The 18,261-nt window shown below is 39.1% G+C and overlaps 1 protein-coding gene across 1 annotated transcript in view; it reads right to left on the bottom strand.

Moving 5' to 3' along the window:
• Positions 1-718: 718 nt before the first annotated feature.
• ABL2 (ABL proto-oncogene 2, non-receptor tyrosine kinase) overlaps positions 719-18,261 on the bottom strand; it is a 50,930-nt gene continuing 33,387 nt past the window's right edge. The window contains exons 3-11 of the mRNA XM_015811253.1: positions 18,022-18,255; positions 15,803-16,075; positions 14,439-14,523; positions 12,658-12,835; positions 10,005-10,189; positions 9,661-9,813; positions 6,407-6,496; positions 3,337-3,510; positions 719-2,430 (exon numbers count right to left, since the gene is read on the bottom strand). Of these exons, the coding sequence (XP_015666739.1) occupies positions 719-2,430; positions 3,337-3,510; positions 6,407-6,496; positions 9,661-9,813; positions 10,005-10,189; positions 12,658-12,835; positions 14,439-14,523; positions 15,803-16,075; positions 18,022-18,255 (3,084 nt within the window). The remainder of the gene's footprint in view (positions 2,431-3,336; positions 3,511-6,406; positions 6,497-9,660; positions 9,814-10,004; positions 10,190-12,657; positions 12,836-14,438; positions 14,524-15,802; positions 16,076-18,021; positions 18,256-18,261) is intronic.

The following is an 18,261-nucleotide window of genomic DNA, read 5'->3' as shown; positions in this document are numbered from 1 at the left end:
AGTGACTAATATGAGATGGGGACGATAAAGGGGGATGCATTTCATATTCCAGCTCATTGTTTTTACTTTTTGCATCTACGATTACAGCAACCAATTGCACTGCAGAAGGTCTACCAGACAGGCTAGTGCATGCACTCCCTACAGTGCCAATCTGTTGTGTTTTTTTTAAAATATAAAAGACTTTCCCTCAAAATTATCCTCTCTTTCTTGGAAAGATCTAGTTGACTTCCAATGGCACCTCTAAGCCTTTCTGATTTGACCTCAGAAAGTTAAAATAGAGTAGTGCAGAAAAAGAACCTTATCCCTTTTCCAGTAATTCTAATCAACTGGACAAGCATCAAAGAGAACAAAGCACCTTATCAAACCAAAGGTGCCTTCGTGGAATCTCCTTCCTCCCAGAAGTGAACAAGAGCACAAGCTCTATTTTTGCAAATACATTTTCTCACCAGGGCAAATTTTCAATATTTTGCCCGTCTCAGCTGCAATCATCTGACCTCTGTGAAACATTGCTTCCCTCTTATCTGCCCCATGTACTGAGATGAACCTGTAAACATGTGAGCTCAGTGATCTGAGGTACTTCACATAAAACTTACTCAAGTATCAGTCTTTTCTTTCAAAACATTAACATAGGGAAAAAAAGATTAGAAGAAGTCACTCTGACTCTTCTTTCAATTTTGTGAACTTTTTTTTCCCTCCTAAGCAGATGGTTTGACAGTAGCTACCTCTGAACAACATCACTGATTTCTTGAACACAAGACAATAAGTTATTAAGGACAGGATTTGCTCCAGGAAGATTAGCAGCCATCGAGGACACCTGCAGTTCCTGCAGGCTAAGTTCCAGTTTGCTTACAGCTTCCCGAAAGGCAAACTTGTTGCGCGTTTGGGGGATGCAATCCACATAACCTGAACAGTAATCTAATAGTTGGTGCCCAGTATCCACCAGCTGGCTATTTGTGGTAGGCTCTGCAATGGCACTGGAGAGGAGGTCTGCACATTCCAGAAGCGCCTCTTTGCTGATCTTGTCTGCTGAGATTCTCTCAGCTGTCTGTTTGGTCTTTCTCAGAGCAATTTTAGCTCCTGCTGTGCCATTTGCCATTTTAGCAGGTGACGAAGGCAATGGCAAAGGCACTTGAGGTGGAGGTATTACTGGCCTTCCAGCTTTTCCACCAGTAGGTGCCACTGTTACCTTTTTGCTGCCCTCACTATCTTGCCCAGGCTGTACCAATGCTCCATTATCCAACTCTTCTACTGTATCTGAGGTACCTGGAGGCTGATGGAGGAGCCTCAGGACTGCTTGTGGGGGTGGTGGGGGTGGCGGTGGAGCACACTTTGGTTTTATCCGTCTGGGTCTATCCCTGTCACTAGAAGCAGTGCTCTGATGCTCAGATAAGAGCTTGAATCGATTCCCCTGAGAGTCTGTGCCAATGAGCTGCACCTCAGCTGGTGTATGCTTTAGAGTAGGTGAGATGAGAACGGGCACTTTGTGATTGTGAGTAGTTGGAAGTATTGCTACAGCCTTGGCCGGAGAAGGCCAGCCTGGTTTTTCTTCCCCTTCTACTGAACCTTGTCGTAGCCCACTGTTTTTTTCTTTGCTTTTCAGGCTGGCTGCTGCTGTTGGCCCTTGACAATCCTTCTCTAAAACAGATGTGTCCACAGAAGGAGTTCTGAGAGGAACAGCAGTAGCACCCCTCGGCAGCAGTTTAGCTTTTGGTCGGCTTCTGGTCAGCGTATGAGTATCTTCACACCTTTTAGGGAGAAGATCACTGGACTTGTCTGCGTTCTCCTCGGGCTCGGAGGAAGTGGATACTGTCCTTTCCAGTTGAACTTTGGACCTGTGGCAATTTCGGGGAAGAGTCATTGCCATTCTCTCCTGGTCAGGAAGACCTGCAGACATGGAAGATGTGGAGTTTGATCGGGGAAAAGGTTTTGAAGTTTCATCACCTCCAGTGGGCCTCCCAGCTCGTAAGCCAAATGTCTTTTTAATCAGGCGAGGTGTAAAGAAGCCTGTGAGGCCTGACCAACCGCTACCAATGCTGGTGCCCCCACTGCTGCTGCCACCACCATCTTCCCCATAGATGTTCCGCTGTGCAAAGCTCCCAATATAACACTTGGATAAGCAAAGATTTCCATCTTGCTGGGAGGGAGCAAATGAAAATCCATCAATATGCTGCAATGGACCAGCTCCGGAAAAATTACCCATTAATTCGTACTTCTTATGAGCCTGGTTTTCCATTTCACGGAAGGAACTGCTGCGTTTGGGAGGTGTGGGGGCATTTTTCTTTTTCATAAACGAGCTAAAGAAACCACCTTTTCTGTCTCTGGTAAAGGTAGTTTCCCTAGTATCTTCTAACAGGCCACTCGGTGACTTGTCTCTCTGTTTACGAGGTAGTGCTGGGGATCCGCTGGTCTGCTGTGTGCTTCTGATAAAACCTAGACAAAAGAAACAAAAAAGTCTGCTGCTCATGGTGATGCAGTAACTTTGTGCCTCTTTCACACTGAAAGGAGAGGAAACAGCCTTGCTGTTCATCAGAGAAATACTGATATTAACTTGTAAAAGACATAGAAGAATGGCATTTGGTCTGCAGAATTATCCATTTTGCACAGCAAAAGCAGAATTGATAATTGGCACTGAAGGCTTAGAAATCTTGAGTCTCTGATCTTTGCTATGAGGGAAAGCATATTTAAAAGGCTTCTTTTTCCTCTCAGCAATCAGGTGAAAGGGAGAAGACATCTGGTCATGGATACATCACTGATACCTGGCACAGCCCTTTCTTAGTTTTAATTTCCTAGTCTTCTCTCCTTATCTTGACTACAGTGATATATATTGATTTCAGATATCTCTCTGTATGATGTTGCTTAAATTTCTTCTATTTTATTATGGCCACTACTGCATTCTTAGCAAGAAAAGCAGTTAATCTACAATTGACTGATTGGGGGTGGGTGGGTTACTATGTAATTACTTTTTATACATTGCAGAAATCAGATTCAATTAAGAGCTTGCACATTTGAACTGGTTTAATATATAATCTAAACCCGCTGACCAGATATTCTGCTTCCTCCACCATCCATAAATACAGAAGGATGTATCCACTTTTTATGTCTATTCACCAGCAGAACAAATGTAATCTCCCATTTTAATTATTTATGGATCTTTAAACCTGTTCCAGAAGATTGGTGCATCCTTCACGCTAAATTTCAAGAGAAGAATTTAGAGAAGATGAGAAATTATGTGCTGCAATGCTAGATGTAATCCAATTTTTCAGAATCTTTCCTTTGCTTTGAAACATTATTTCTTAGGACCTGAGTCCCTGAGTCTGGACCACTCAAATAACATACCTGGAGCAGAACTGGATGCAGAATGCTCTATGATCTCCTGAGCTCCTTCAATATTCTCTTTGTTTTCTGTTTGCTTTTTTAAAGTTCTAGTCTTGGAAGGGAGAATAGGTAATCGAGGCAAATATGGAACTACTGAAGAAGAGGATGAGGTCCTTCCAAGTTCTTCTGCCACTTCTGTAAGAAGCATGCATGAAATAATTTGTATTCATTAATTACAGGATGTTTCAGTCAACCAAATCTAAGCAAGAGGAGAATCAACTGAAGTCAGTGCAACAATAAAATACAATGTGTGCAACAAGACCAACATGGTTCATGACTGCAATCAAAAGTTTACAATTAACCATGGAAATGATTAAATGTTCCTTGCAACAGAAATACCTTTTGAAACAGCCAAGTTTTTGGAATGTTATGTTGCCTCAGGGGGCAACCTATTCCAGAGATGTGGTGCTCCTATAAAGAATACTTATTTTGAGGACCATTGTCACTGTACCTAACCATAGTTTGGGTCTTTTGCACATGTTCTCCATGCCCTCAGATTTGGTGGGCAGATTTATATAGGATAAGTGGTCTTGAAGATATGCAAGCTACATAGGGCTTTATATATAATGACTGCACACTGAATTGCATTTGAAAACATATTATTAGCCAGTGCATTTCCTACAGCAATGATTTTATATGCCAGTATTGGAATTATCCAATTGAAATTTCCAGATGATGTTCAATAACAGTCCTGAATGAAATTATAATAATCTATAAGGGAGATGAAAAAACAAGAGCAACTATCTTCAGTTCCTCATCTAGGTAAGGCTACATTCAGTTCAATAACCAACGGTGGATAAAGGCTTTCCTGGTTATAACGTCCACCTACCATTCTAGCAGGAGCTATGAATTCAGGAGGACCATCAAAGTGCAGGTCTGCTCCCAATGGGGAAGCAATTTCATTGAGAGTCAAAAATGATACAATCAATGTATCGTAACAGAATTGGTGGATTTCTAAATAAATATGCACACTCTCTTTCTAGAGTTGAGTCTGAATCAGTTGTTCCACATCCAGGTCCTGACAGCCAACAGATGATGGATCAGGGCTTCTACTGCAACCCTTATATGGCTGTAGGTATGCACAATTAGATTTCACACTGCATAGATGGCATAATTAGGTATAAGACCAAGCCCTGAAGCAGCATGTGATGGAGTGCATAAGAACAAGAACTCTCCACCCATTCTGTAACAATTAACTGGGCCCTCCCAGTCAGGAAAGAACACAACCACCAAAATATAGTTACTTCAACTACCAATATTTGATTAAGGCAGAATATAAATGTAATAAATAAATAAAGTAGGTGGTCCAGTAAGTATCACATAGTACCAAATACTGCCAAAAGGTTTAGACAACCATAGTCAAGTGATCTGAAGATGACCAATATGGTTTCAATTCTACATCCAGGTCTAAATCCTGATTGCAACAGGTCTAGGCAACAGCTTTTCTAAAGTTCTTTGTAACTGTTACCCTACTGAAACAGAGAAGCAAAGGAAAGGGAAAGAAAGAGCTGGTGCTACTAAGAGATGACATGGTGAAGTTTCTATTCAGTTGCATAATGAAATAGTTTTAAGGACTTCAAAATGCCAAAGTAGCAATATATTGGGCAATATAATATATCCTACTGACAGCTAGGCAGCAACAGACTATTTTTCAGAGACTAACAGTTCAGAAGTATGGCTTCTAAAGAATCAAACAATAGAACTATAGAATGCCTTGAATTTTATTTGAAAGTAATTTTTAGAATGTGCAGAAATAAGAACAGCATCTAAGTGTGTCTCATTAGAGCAGCTGTTTCTCTTTCTAAAACCTCATAAGGGAATGGGTACAGAGAAAGGCACCTGGTAAGTTATACTGGTTAAAAAATAGTTAACTTTATTTAAAATAAACCTAGGTTGAACAGGAGATGACTCAAAAGCCTTCTATCCAACTCTATGATTCTACATAGATTATCCAAGGAAAACTATTGTTCAGTTTGCATTCTGATCCACAATTTAAGGAAAAATGATTTTTCTTTGTAGTCCCAACAAACCCCTTCCAGCCAGTTTCAACTTGTCAAAGAAATGACAAGTAATCTATCTGAAATTAAGTAAGATCGTGATTGTAGCAAATCATACTACATCAAGATATCTGATTTATGGATCAGTTCATTGGTAAATCATGATTTAAATGGAAATCTATAGCCTCTCAAGAGCTGTGAACTACAATCTTGTGTGACTTAGTAAGAATGGCCAAAAGTAAAGAATGCTGCAGTTTGTAATTCAGCAACATTTAGCCATAGTTTCCTCACTCTGAACTAGGGGGAAAGAATTTGATACGCCTAACTTAAGCCATTATTCTCATATTAGTAAGTGGATCAGATCACAACTAGTTGTTTGCAATGAAAATGGATTGGATAATTTTGCATCATTGTTGATTTAAAAAAAACACAGACACAAACTGCATGCTTTGGGAAGAAATACACACAAAAAGTGCATACTTATTAGAATAAATGAGTACATGCTTTGGCTTGCATATTCTCCCCCCACAATTCACAGATGAGGAAAGACAATAAACACAAGATTTAAAATCTCTTCCTTCACACATTAAAAGCAAAGTGAGAATGGGGATAATTCACAGTTTTAGGTTTGTGTGTAAATCTTCTACTTTAGTGGCCCCCAATCTTTTGGGCACCAGGGACCGGTTCTTTGGAGAGAGGTTTTTTCCATGGACAGAAGGGGGCATGGTGTTGTGTATTGCCTGCATCCCACAGGAGTTCACTTGTTTGTGAGGCCCATTTCCTGGCATGCCACGGACAGGTGCTGGTCCATGGACTGGAGGTGGGGACCCCTGTTCTAGTTGCTCAACTTTGTAATTCTAACATTTAATATAGGTTTGAATTGGGCAATTGTCTGGATTGTTTTATAGTAGAAATTCAGTAGCTAACAAAACATATTCAAATGATTTTGATTACATTGGGGAAGCAAAAAAAACAAACCCTTATTTCAAAAATATAATAGAAACTTCAGAATAAGTTAGCAAATAGGTCCTTACCTTCAGAAATGCTAGAATCATGAAACATGGTTTCAAAAGCTTGGTGAGTTTCAGCAAATGAAGGTCTATCTAGGGGACTCCATTTCCAGCCTACAATATAATAAAAAAACAGCAGGGGATTACTATCTCTATTAGAATTTGCAATCTAATTCCCACTATTCTGGAGTGAGTGTTTTCCACTGTAACTTTGGCAACGTTTTTAAGGTTCTTATTGTGGTTTATTGCACTCTATTTTCAAATATCTTAAAATTTCTGGCAGTACTTCTGAATGTAAGAAATACCTTGATGTAGCTGTGAAGTCTAGTATTCTCTTTCCAGTACTGATGACGAGATATTTTTGGGAGATGCAGATAAAGGGACGCAAAGTAAAAATCTTCTTTACCTCCAATGTGTGGTATTCATGATGCTGGAGGTTTCATTTATTTATGATGAATAACAGTTGCCCATTCTCCACATATTTGGCTAAACTCATTTAAAGTCATGTAAGCTAATGATCAGAACAGCACTGAACTGCTACACGACAAACAAATACTTTACTTTGACTCTTCATACATTTCTTCTAATAGCAGTAAATGGGTAATTGAAAAATTTTAGAACTCTCAAGCACCATTTATAACTTAATTAAGCATAACGTCTTGGTCTTTTTTCTGACCAAAATAATTCAGATGCTTTAACTTTACCTTTTTTCCCATTTGTAGAGTAGGAATTTAACTGCCTGGCTAGTTTATAGCTGTTTTTAGTGCTTTTATTTTAACTAGTTAGTTATTAAGATAGCACAAAATGATATCCTACATCCTTGGGATTATCATTCTCTTCTACCTTAAAAGTTGTACTTAATATCTTGAATAAATATTTCTGAAAATTTCAACTGGCACAGTGATTGCCTGAAATACAGGTAGTCCTCGATTTATGACCACAATTGAGCCCAAAATTTATGTTGGTAAATGAGACATTTGTTAAGTGAGTTTTGTCCCCATTTTACGCTCTTTCTTGCCACAGTTGTTATGTGAATCACTGCTGTTGATAAGTTAGTAACCTGGTTGTTAAGTGCATCTGGCTTCTCCTTTGTTAGAAGGTCGCAAAAGGTGATCACATGACCTTGGAACATAACAACTATCATAAGTATGAACCAGTTGCCAACCATCTGAATTCTGATCACATGGTCATGGGGATGCTTCAAAGATTGCAACTGTGTAAAATGGTCATGTCACTTTTTTCAGTGCTGTTGTAACTTTGAATGGTCAGTAAATGAACTATTGTAAATTGAGGACTACCTGAAGATCTATAAAATTGATAATACTTATTTTTTAACTCCCAGGTCTAGTTCAAAGCATTGATTTTTAACAGTAAATTTCTAAATGGCTTTGCCTATTTAGAATGATATGTCTAAAATTAGGTATTTCCAGCACCCAGAATTGCTTTAACAGTGAGATGGGTAGCGTATAAATCTAATAAATAAATGAAATGAAATGAAATGTCTATATTTAATTCAAAGAATAACCCAGATTCCTTTACCATTTAAAGTATGGTTAAAATTCTGGCACCTGGATGCTGTGGAATATTTTCCCAATTCTAAGACCTTTTAAATACCAAATTAAAATCTGCTTTTGATATAGGCTAAGGCTATTTTCTTACATTTCTATTTTTTACACTGGGGCTGCTACTCTCCTTTGAATATGGTACAGTTTTAATTTTAATATATTTATGTTTGTGTTTTGCTATTTGTTTTTTAAATTTTGTAATTACATTTTGATATTCAAATAAAACACTTTGTGCAAGTAAATTCAATGTACAGTCACGTAAAGGTCACATGTTTAGGATCTGAGCACTTGGCAATCTGTTAGCAGCATCAGAGCAGAGGCAGCCGTAATGAGCCTGGGGTGCCTCAGAAAGGTGGACGATGCTCTGGGAAGCCCGGTGCAGGCCCCCTGCAGTGTCTCTCCACTCTGGCACTGAAAATCCTCACTGCAAGCAGGATTTTCAGTACTAGAGTGGAGAGACATTCCCGAGAGACCTGTGCTGGGCTTCCCAAGGTCTCCACCAACCCCACACTCTTTACATGGGATTCCATTCTCTTAACCCACAAGATAAATTAATGATCGCAACTGTAGGAGTGCTGAGATTGCAGTCACTAATAAAAGGAGTCATGTGGGCAATCAAGTGACATCTCGCTTATTGACTGCTTTGCTCAATAACTGAGATTCCAGTCCCAATTGTGGTTGTGACTATCTGTACTTCTACTTCATAATAAATATATATGGTATTTGACCTCTGCCATTCTTTCTTAATAACTCCACTATCCATGGAGCTTATATATCTACAATGATTTCTTCTACAATATCTATGAGTGTGCATATGTTCATATGTGTAAATGCATGCACACCCACATACATATATCCAACCAGGATCCCCCCTTTTTAATCTCAGATCCTCCTGGAGTGCAATATAATTTTTTTACATATTATTTTTACTATTTTTTTTGCACAAATTATTTTTACTAAATTTAAGAAGTTTGATATAACTTGGATGTCTATCGGATAATCCACAAGTCTAGATCCAGTGTTAACCTTAGAAACTTATTTTGCTGTTGTTATTGGGTCATTCACTGGTTTACAAATATTAAAAACAGCAGTGGCATCTTAAATCTCCATATAAACCCATTTGCTCCAGTGAACTCAAATAAAAAATTGGGGGGAAAATCTGCAAACCTGTTCCCAAACATATTTAGAAGGTCAGCGGATTCCAACCAATTTTCAGCAATTCCCCATTTTATTGCAAATACCATACCAGAGCCTATACTGTTCAGGAGATTTCCTCATCTCTGTTAAACATACTGTATTTTTAAGTGGACATAGCACACTACAATAAGGAGGCAAGGGTAGTAAAATTCTCTTGACAGGCTATTGAATGAGTCCATATCTGTGTTTTAAAAGGATCTTAAATGGTTTCCTCTCTATAATCATGAGGTTATGAACTGTGATTTTCTATCAATTCTATTCCAGTCGTATCCAGTCACATGAAGATTTATTCAACCTACTCAGCAGAAATCAATGTCAAAGACCATTCAGTTTTACAGAAGCTGTCCACTAGTAACAGTTTTTCTATTCACAAGAAACTGCCTGTATGTCAACAAACTTATTATCATATGTAATAATAAATACTAAATGTACTTGGAAAGTTACCAAGGCTCCCAGTTGCTCCCAGTTTTTAATTTGCATTTGCTTGTAAAATAAAAATGAGAGCATTATACTCACATGCTCTCATAAGTTCATAGACCTTTGGTGGGCAACCTTCAGGTTGTTCCATCCTGTAACCTTTCTCCAATAGATCATAAACTTGAGAAAGGTCAATGCCGGGATAGGGGGACATTCCATAAGTTGCAATCTCCCACAACAATACTCCAAAAGCTGCAAATTAAGCAAGAATGTTTAAAGCTGCATTGTTTAAACAACACTCATTCTTCTTTTCAAGGTATATTGAACTTCTTAACTAAAAAAAAACAACTATCCTGAGAATATAAAAATAACCCAATATAACTTTATAATCCGGATTTACTTACATAAAAGAATTCTGTACTAAAGGTCTTTTTCTCTCTTACCCCAAACATCTGATTTGATTGAGAATGTGTTGTAGGCCAGACTTTCCGGTGCTGTCCATTTGATGGGAAACTTTGCTCCAGCATGAGCTGTATACGTATCTCCCGTCATCAGTCTGCTTAATCCAAAATCAGCTACTTTCACCACGTGATTTTCTCCCACCAAACAATTCCGAGCTGCTAGATCCCTATATAAGCAAAAATGCAAGAAAATTAGCATCCCTATTTTATTCATTTATTCATTTATTACTTTTACAAATAACTCCAGGCGGCGAACATATCCAACATATCTTCCTCTTCCTATATTGCCCACAATAACCCTGAGAATGTATGACTGGTACAAGGTCACCCAGCCAGCATTCACAGTTAAGGCAGGATTAGAACTCACAGTCTCCTGTTTTCTGGTCTGTTACCTTAATCACTAGACCAACTGGCCAGCAAGGTTATATTAAACTCCCCATTTAAGACAGAACTGCCTAAGCACACTATGTAGTATCAAACTAGGGTGCTAGAGTTGGCATACACACATTTTAAGATTGGATTCATGGAGATACTCTTGAATTTCCAAGCAAAGTTGGAGCTTGTCTGTTAATGCACTTAGGGATGTCACCAGGTTCCATACACAATTCACACCAGATCAAAGAACCACAGTACCTAAAACCAGGACAGAACAATTTGGATGATTTTACCTCTGAGCAATTTTATCTTCTAGACCAGGGGTGTCAAACTGCTGGCCTGTGGGCCGGACGCGTCATCCGGAAGCCGCACCCACCCCATTGCCGGCAATGGCAAAACCATCCCAATACATTGCGCGATGTCACGAGTTTGACATGTCTGTTCTAGACCTCTCTAGGAATGCTTGATATTAGAGGGAACACACAATGCATATCTAGACATTATAGAGATGGCAGAACAGCTATTGCCTTTGCTCTAAAAATGGGAAAGACTATGTCTATTGTTCCTGCTTCATTTCCCCAGCATCTTTAGAAAAATGTTTGAGTATAGGATCTATTCTCTCCTGCTGCAAATACTGCCAGCTTCCACACATTCAATGAGCCCTTTATAAACTATCATAATGGAAATGAGATGCTGGCATCTCCAGCCAGTTTTTAATTCATGCAGCTTTTTACTGAAGCACCCTAAATCACCCTTGGCAATTCCTGTAGCTCTTGTCAGGATGTTTTCTATGCACACAAGCAATTCAGTGTTTAGTGGCAATATGGTTCTGCAATGGAAGAAGCATAAACTCCCAAGTATGTATTATTGTATTATTGACAGACATTCTTAGCAAAATAATATTCCTCAGGTCATAAAGAGTTAAAAGTGAGTAAAGAACATCAAGGAGTGAAGGAATCCCATAGAGAGTATGAATAAAAATAAGCCAATGAACAACAAAACTGAACCCTGGAAGAATTAGGATAGACAAGAGGATTTTCTTTGTATGCAACAGATAATTTAGTATTTGAATTCGCTATCAAGAGATAGGCTACCAGTTTGACTTGCTTCAAAAAAGAACAGGATCAATTCATGAAAATCGTGGATCAATCGTTGTTAGGCTTGACGGTCGTGTGACTGCCTTTGAAGGCCATCTGTGGGGAAACTAGTAGGCTTCACTGTGCAGTCAACTGATCACTGTGAGAACAGACTGCTAGACTAGGTGAGCCAGGCATCTGTCCAGAAAGGCACTACTTATGTACTTATTTCTTGGATACATGCCACCTTCTTAAGTGTTGAATGTGTTCACTTCAGGATCTTGCCTCTATTTATGTCCTCTCTGGCCATTTTTTAAAAAGCCTATTTTTATGTCCCATCTTTCATGATCCTTAAATATAGCATTGGTTGGCAATGTTAAACTGAGCTTTTGATTTGCTTAACCATAAAGCTGTTCCTGTAAATGTCCTGCTTGTCATATATTGGATTGCAATCAGGATAGTGTTTAAATAAGTGTGTGTGTATATGTACTGTATGTGTGTGTTTATGTATATACATACGTATGTACACACACACACATACGCACTCCACCTGTAGAAGGGCCAACAGGTGTAGTCATTATTTTAATGAAGAGATAGTGAGCTGATTCCAATACCTGATTCAAACGGTATTGCCGTGAACTGAAACTTGGTGCTGTTGTTCGAAAACTTGTATTTGTCTGATGGGAATGTAAAAGCTAGCCTATGTTAAGCCAACAGGTCCCCTGGTATAATGATTGCCAGATCACCATTTGATCAATCTATTGTAACCATGAAAACGTCTTTGGACAACACTGGCTCCCTCGGCTAAGAAACGGATATGAGCACTGCCCCCTAGAAACAAATGCACAGGGGAAACCTTTACTTTATAGTCAAAATGAGACACGTTTGGGGGCAAAACATATGCATAGCTTTCTGAGCTTTCAAATGTATAATACATTATGTTATCAGGCTTTTTTTCAAAAGTCATAGGAAAGAAACTTGCTGTTTGTCCTCAAATTAAAATAAATTATAAAACTAGGGCAAGATCCCTGAGATTTCCTTCAATTCAAATTAGCTTGGAATAAGTCTGATCAATCAAATCCTATTACACCTTCACCCTCAAGATAATGCACTGCAATTCATAGAGACATTCTTACATTCTTCTTACATTCCTACTTTACAGAATGTCAAGGTTTTCTGCTGACCTATGAATGAAATTCTTCTTCTCCAGGTACTCCATCGCAGAAGATATTTGGGTAGCCATGTACAGCAAGACAACAGCAGTCACTTCTTCCCGACTGCACTCTCGTAGGTAGTCCAGCAGGTTCCCATAGGGCATATATTCAGTTATTATATAAAAAGGGGGTTCTAGGGTGCATACACCTGAAAAACATAGGAGAGCTGGTAAATCCTTATGTACTTACAATTTTGCAATAAAATCTAATCAGTAATTGTCAAAACTGGTAGCACTGCATTCAACATTAAAATATAAGAGGAAAGATTTGTTTCTCACAATTAAAGAAATCCATTTTTAATGATTTTTTAAAAAATGTCTCTAGCAATACTACAAAGATTTCTACACAGATAATTTTGACACAACAGAATTTTCACAAGCTAAGGAAACACTGGGGGGGGGGGAGATTATTAGCAGTACCCCAAAAGCCCCAGCACCGCATTGTGAAGCCTCATTGCTGCAATGTAGTGAAAAGTCACAGTACTGTGGCATAGCAAGAACATAACAATCATGCCAAAAAGGAAGATAGAGAGATCAGCAATATGTGGTGGGGTGGGGAGGGGGTCATAAATGAAGCAGGCCCAAATCTCTATCACATGACTGTGGAGCAATGAAATGGTCATAACTTTGAGGATCAGTAATAAGTTCATCTTTAACACCATTGTAACTTTGAACAGTCGCTGGACAAATGGGTGCTAAGTAAAGACTACCTGTAATTACATATGGTCCTCAGTTTAATTTCAAAAAACTACTTAAAGAGTTCATTTTCAATTTCTGGTGACAGCAGTATCTCCTCCATAACTTACTGCTTAGATATTAGAAACAAAATAAAACAAGACAAAACAAAACAAAACAAAATTTAGAAAAATCTGTTTGTCACCAAAATCAAGTAACAAACCATACTGCTTTATTTCAATGACAAATTTATTAGCAAAAATGTAATGTAGATAACAGGTGGCCCAACTCTGATACACATGAAGCAGTGGCAATTGCTGCTTCCCCATTAGCAAGATTATTCTATAATCTGGACACCATAATAATATAGCTATTAAGAAAAATGGAAATATATATTGCAATCAAAGAGATCATTTATTGAGATCAGAGACAAAGACTACACTAAATTTTGGGTTGGGAATGAGAGTTACAATTGGTTGAAGCTTGTAGTTTTGCTTGCTTTAGCCATGGTTCTGAATCTACCTTTAAAAAACCATTTCTTTTAGGCATTTGAGGACTAAGAGATGAATTTCAAGCTTGAAAAATAACAAGAAGGGGGCCTTGACTGCCAATTCCACCTCTGCAATGCTTTAAACACAACATTTGCACAAGTCCATAGATTGGGGAAAACCCACAAACACAGATTCATTCATTCATTCATTCATTCATTCATTCATTCATTCATTCACTCACTCACTCACTCACTCACTCACTCACTCACTCACTCATTCATTCACATAAAATATAGGACACAAAAACTGCACAGTTTGCGGTGGGATGCAATTTACAGATGTAGTCATTTCTAATAGTATATCAAGTGTGTGGAAAGTTGGAGACAAAACTCTCATGCTTAATGAGCAAGATCAGCAAACACAATTTCATCAGAGGAAAGCTTTCCATATTTAGAGCTTTGTTCAAACTGGTCCAAAGTAAGTAAAGCTTAAATATTATGCCTCAACTGTTTGATGTGTGCAGTTGGAATGCAACAAATATATATTTAATACAAAAAGAACTGTGTGATCAGATTTGTACACTCACCTAATAATTGTACTAGATTTGGATGCTTGATTTCCTTCATAACAGAAGCTTCTTTCAAAAATTCCTCTACCTCCATAGTATCCTCCTGGAAGTTTAAGACACGACTCCTCTTAATAACCGCAATTAATTTACACAAAAATTTGGGAGCAGATGCCTTATTACAAGGGGGGCAAATGACAGACCAAGATACATATCCAATTTCCCAGCTCTTATTTTCCTGGTTCCCAACTCAACCATAATAACAGGAAGGTAGGAGCATACAGTGGAAAGATCACGTTCAGGAGATCAACACTTCTGCAATCATGACTTTCTGAATCTTTCTAAATCCAAAAAGGTCTATCTACTGGTTGCATTATATTTGCAGAAGTGACCAACTAATGCTCTCTGTATCTGCTCACAAAACAGGTATTCGCAAGTACATCATCCCTTGATTTACATTAAATATTTCAGAAAAATAATACTTTAGTCATGAACATCTGAGCTTTTCCAAATGGATCAATAGTACCTCAAGCAAATGATGGAACACCTTTTCAATTGAAAGTACATCTTTTGGAAGGTTAATCTCTGCAGGAAAGGCTTTTTACACATATATACTCTGAATAAGCCTGTGAGCTGTAGCAACATAGACACCTGATAAAAAACAAAGCACTATAGCAAAACTGAGATGCAGGATACATGTTTCTGATAGTATGTTTTGTATACAGTATATGTATATGCACAGTGGTTGCCTTAACCAAGAATTTGAAAGAAGGAAAATGTCAGCCAATTTTTATAGATACCATCTCCTAAATACACGGAGGGAGAGCATCTCTATTTGTACAGGTAGTCCTCGACTTAGACCGAAACGGGGTCTGGAACTTCCATCATTAAGCAATGTGGTTGTTAAGTGAATTGTGCCCAATTTTATGATGTATTTACCCTGGTCGTTAAGCAAATCACCACTACTGTTAAGTAAATCTGGCTTCCCCCACTGATTTTGCTTGTGGGAATTGGCTGGGAAGGCTGCAAATGGTGGTCACGTGAGACCAAGATGCTGTAATCACCACAAATACACGTTGATTGCCAAGCCCCTGAATCACAATCATGTGACCACAGGTATGTTGTGATAAGTGCAAGGACTGGCTGCAAGTCACTTTTTTTCTGCATTACTGTAACTTAAACAATCTTTTAATGATTTTAAGCTCAGGAATATCATTTAAAAAACTGCCAGTGCTAAACAACCCAAGTTCACAAGATCTGTCTTTTGTAGCCACAAACCTCTGACGTTCAGGACATCAGCAGGCAGACAAGTACTCTAGGCCTAGCATTGTACACTTCAGATGCATTTCAATAACACCACAATGCTCTCAAGACTGCAATCATACCTTGAGTGTTTTCACTGCAACTGTAAGGTTATATTTCTTCCATACCCCAACATACACTTCACCATATTGTCCTCCACCGAGTTTGTGCTTCATGGTGATATCTGTTCGTTCCATCTCCCATTTGTCATGGATGGGTGACACTCCATAGACTGTGGGCTTATTGCACTTGGGTGCTGGGTAGTGCAAAGTTGTTACGAGGCCATCAGCTACCGTTGAGTGGTGGTGAACTAGTTCTGCCAATGTGTTAAAGCGACTTTCAGCTGTCACATATACCTGTTAAAGAGGAAATGAAGACCTTATATAAACTGGTCAACACGGGGCATGAAAACCTAAGCAAGTGAGAGAGAAAAAATTCCTATTCTCTCCAAACCATTCTCCTGAATCAAAATAATCAAAAGTTTATGAAAGCAAAACAAACCCTTATGAAATATTCTGAGTATTTAGAGACAGTCATTCTCGAAATTACTCTCGCAGCGCAGAAAAGGTCTTCTGGAAAACCAGCCTGCAGGCTTCAGCGAAGAATAGAGAAAACTCCCAGCATGGGCAGAGCCTACTTGCAAGCTCTCAACTCACTCTTGGCCCAGCCTTCTTCATGCAAAGCCTCACAAATAGCCAATAGCTTCCAATGTTCTGAATCCTGCAGGCCAGTTCTCAAGGAGTGCTTTTGATACAAACCCTGCAGCTCATGTTGGAAGCTGCTGGCCATTTGTGAGATTTGCAGGAGGAAGGTTGGGCTGAGCCCGAGCAAAGGGTTTGTGAGTTGAGCTTGCCTCCATCCCTCGCTGAAGACCACAGACTAGTTTTCCAGGAGCACTTTCAACACAAGCTGCAGAGGATATGCTGTGCCTCTGGGAGCCCTACACCCCTCTGCTTCCTTCAGTTGTACTGCCACCACAAACAGTTGCTTCCTCACACTCTCCACCTTTGCTCAGGAAACTGATGCCTGCATTCCTGCCTTATCTGGTGACCTACAGCATCACGCCTCACTGTCCTGCTGCTTCCTCTTCAGCCAGGCCTGATTAGCTCTCTTTGGCAGATGAAGCTCTGCTACCCTGCTGCACTCCCCACACGCCTCCCAGGGCTGCATATTTTCCCAGAGCCTGGATCCTGGGAAAGCAGGAGGAGGAAGAAGACAGTGATAGTCAACTGGGGGCAGCAGTGGCAGGGGGCAGAAGAGGTATGTGCAATACACCCCAAAAAAATGGGGGAGGGGGGGAGAGATAGGCAGATGGGGGAGTTACAGCATACCTATGGTCTTAAGTGTGGGCAGGTGGCCAACATCCAAATTTTGATCATGTAACCGTGCAGCTGCTATAATGGCTGAAAGTCATAAGTCCATATTTTTCAATACTACTTTAACTTAAAACAGCTTGAATGAATGGTTATAAGTTGAGGACTACCTGTACTGTCACTTTAGATTTTGCTTCTTCTGTATTTTCTGCTTGGACAGTTCTGGGATTTGCTCCAGGTACTTTGGCCTTCCGATGACCAAGTAGTTTGTCCAGAAAGCAACTGGGAAATCATTTTCTGGAATAATATGTGACTATTTGATCTTGCTTCCTTTTGGTTATTTTCAACTTGATTATTAGAGCAATATTAGTCCCTCTTCATAGTATGCCAAGCAACTGACTCTACCTAATATCTCCAAGAGATTTATCTAAAGAATTAGGACCAAAACCTTTATTTTTCAAGAAATGGACCCACTACAAATAAGAATTTCCTTGCTTTTTATTTTTCACCCAGAATGATCAGGGGATACATAAACTTTTCAATGTTTCAAAATAAAAAAAAAGATTAATAGAACCAACCTGCTTTGCTGTAAACCTGTCACATTGAATTTAACTGAATTACTACAAGAGTAACTTTCTCATGGCTCAGTATCACAACACATTAATTATAAAGATTTAACTAATAGAGAGTTGGTCTCCCAAAATGAATTTCTACAATTTCTGCAAAATAATGCAGAGGGGAATGAGACTGCTATGAAGAGAATAGAAAACAGAACCTATTATCTCAGTGCTGCCTTGATGTTTGATCAGTGGCTAATCAACTTGCTCATGCAACACAAAACCAGAAGAACATCCCTTGCTAGGAAGGCACTTATTCTTACAAAGATAGATGGAATTACAGAATGTATTTAAGATTTCTTTGGCCCAGACGTTCTATACCTACAGATGTATTGTATTTATACAAAAAAAAGTTTCTCAGAACAGATTTACCTTGCCATCTGTGGTGGTATTGATCCTGTAGTGGTAAACACGTCCCTCGTACCTGAGCGAGATTGACAGCTGTCCTGGGCTGCTCTCACTTTCTCGAACAAGGAAGCTGCCATTAATGAGGCTGCTCAACAGATATTCAGCTGCACTGCGTGATACTGGTCCATGATACCAGGAATGCTTCTCCAGGCTGTTTACTGGAGTGATGTAGTTACTTGGCACCCATCCTTGTCCATTCTTGGA

This window comes from Protobothrops mucrosquamatus, unplaced genomic scaffold, assembly GCF_001527695.2.
Source record: "Protobothrops mucrosquamatus isolate PMUCROS unplaced genomic scaffold, P.Mucros_1.0 scaffold35, whole genome shotgun sequence".
NCBI lineage: Eukaryota > Metazoa > Chordata > Lepidosauria > Squamata > Viperidae > Protobothrops > Protobothrops mucrosquamatus.
This window is presented reverse-complemented; position numbering and strand designations above follow the sequence as displayed.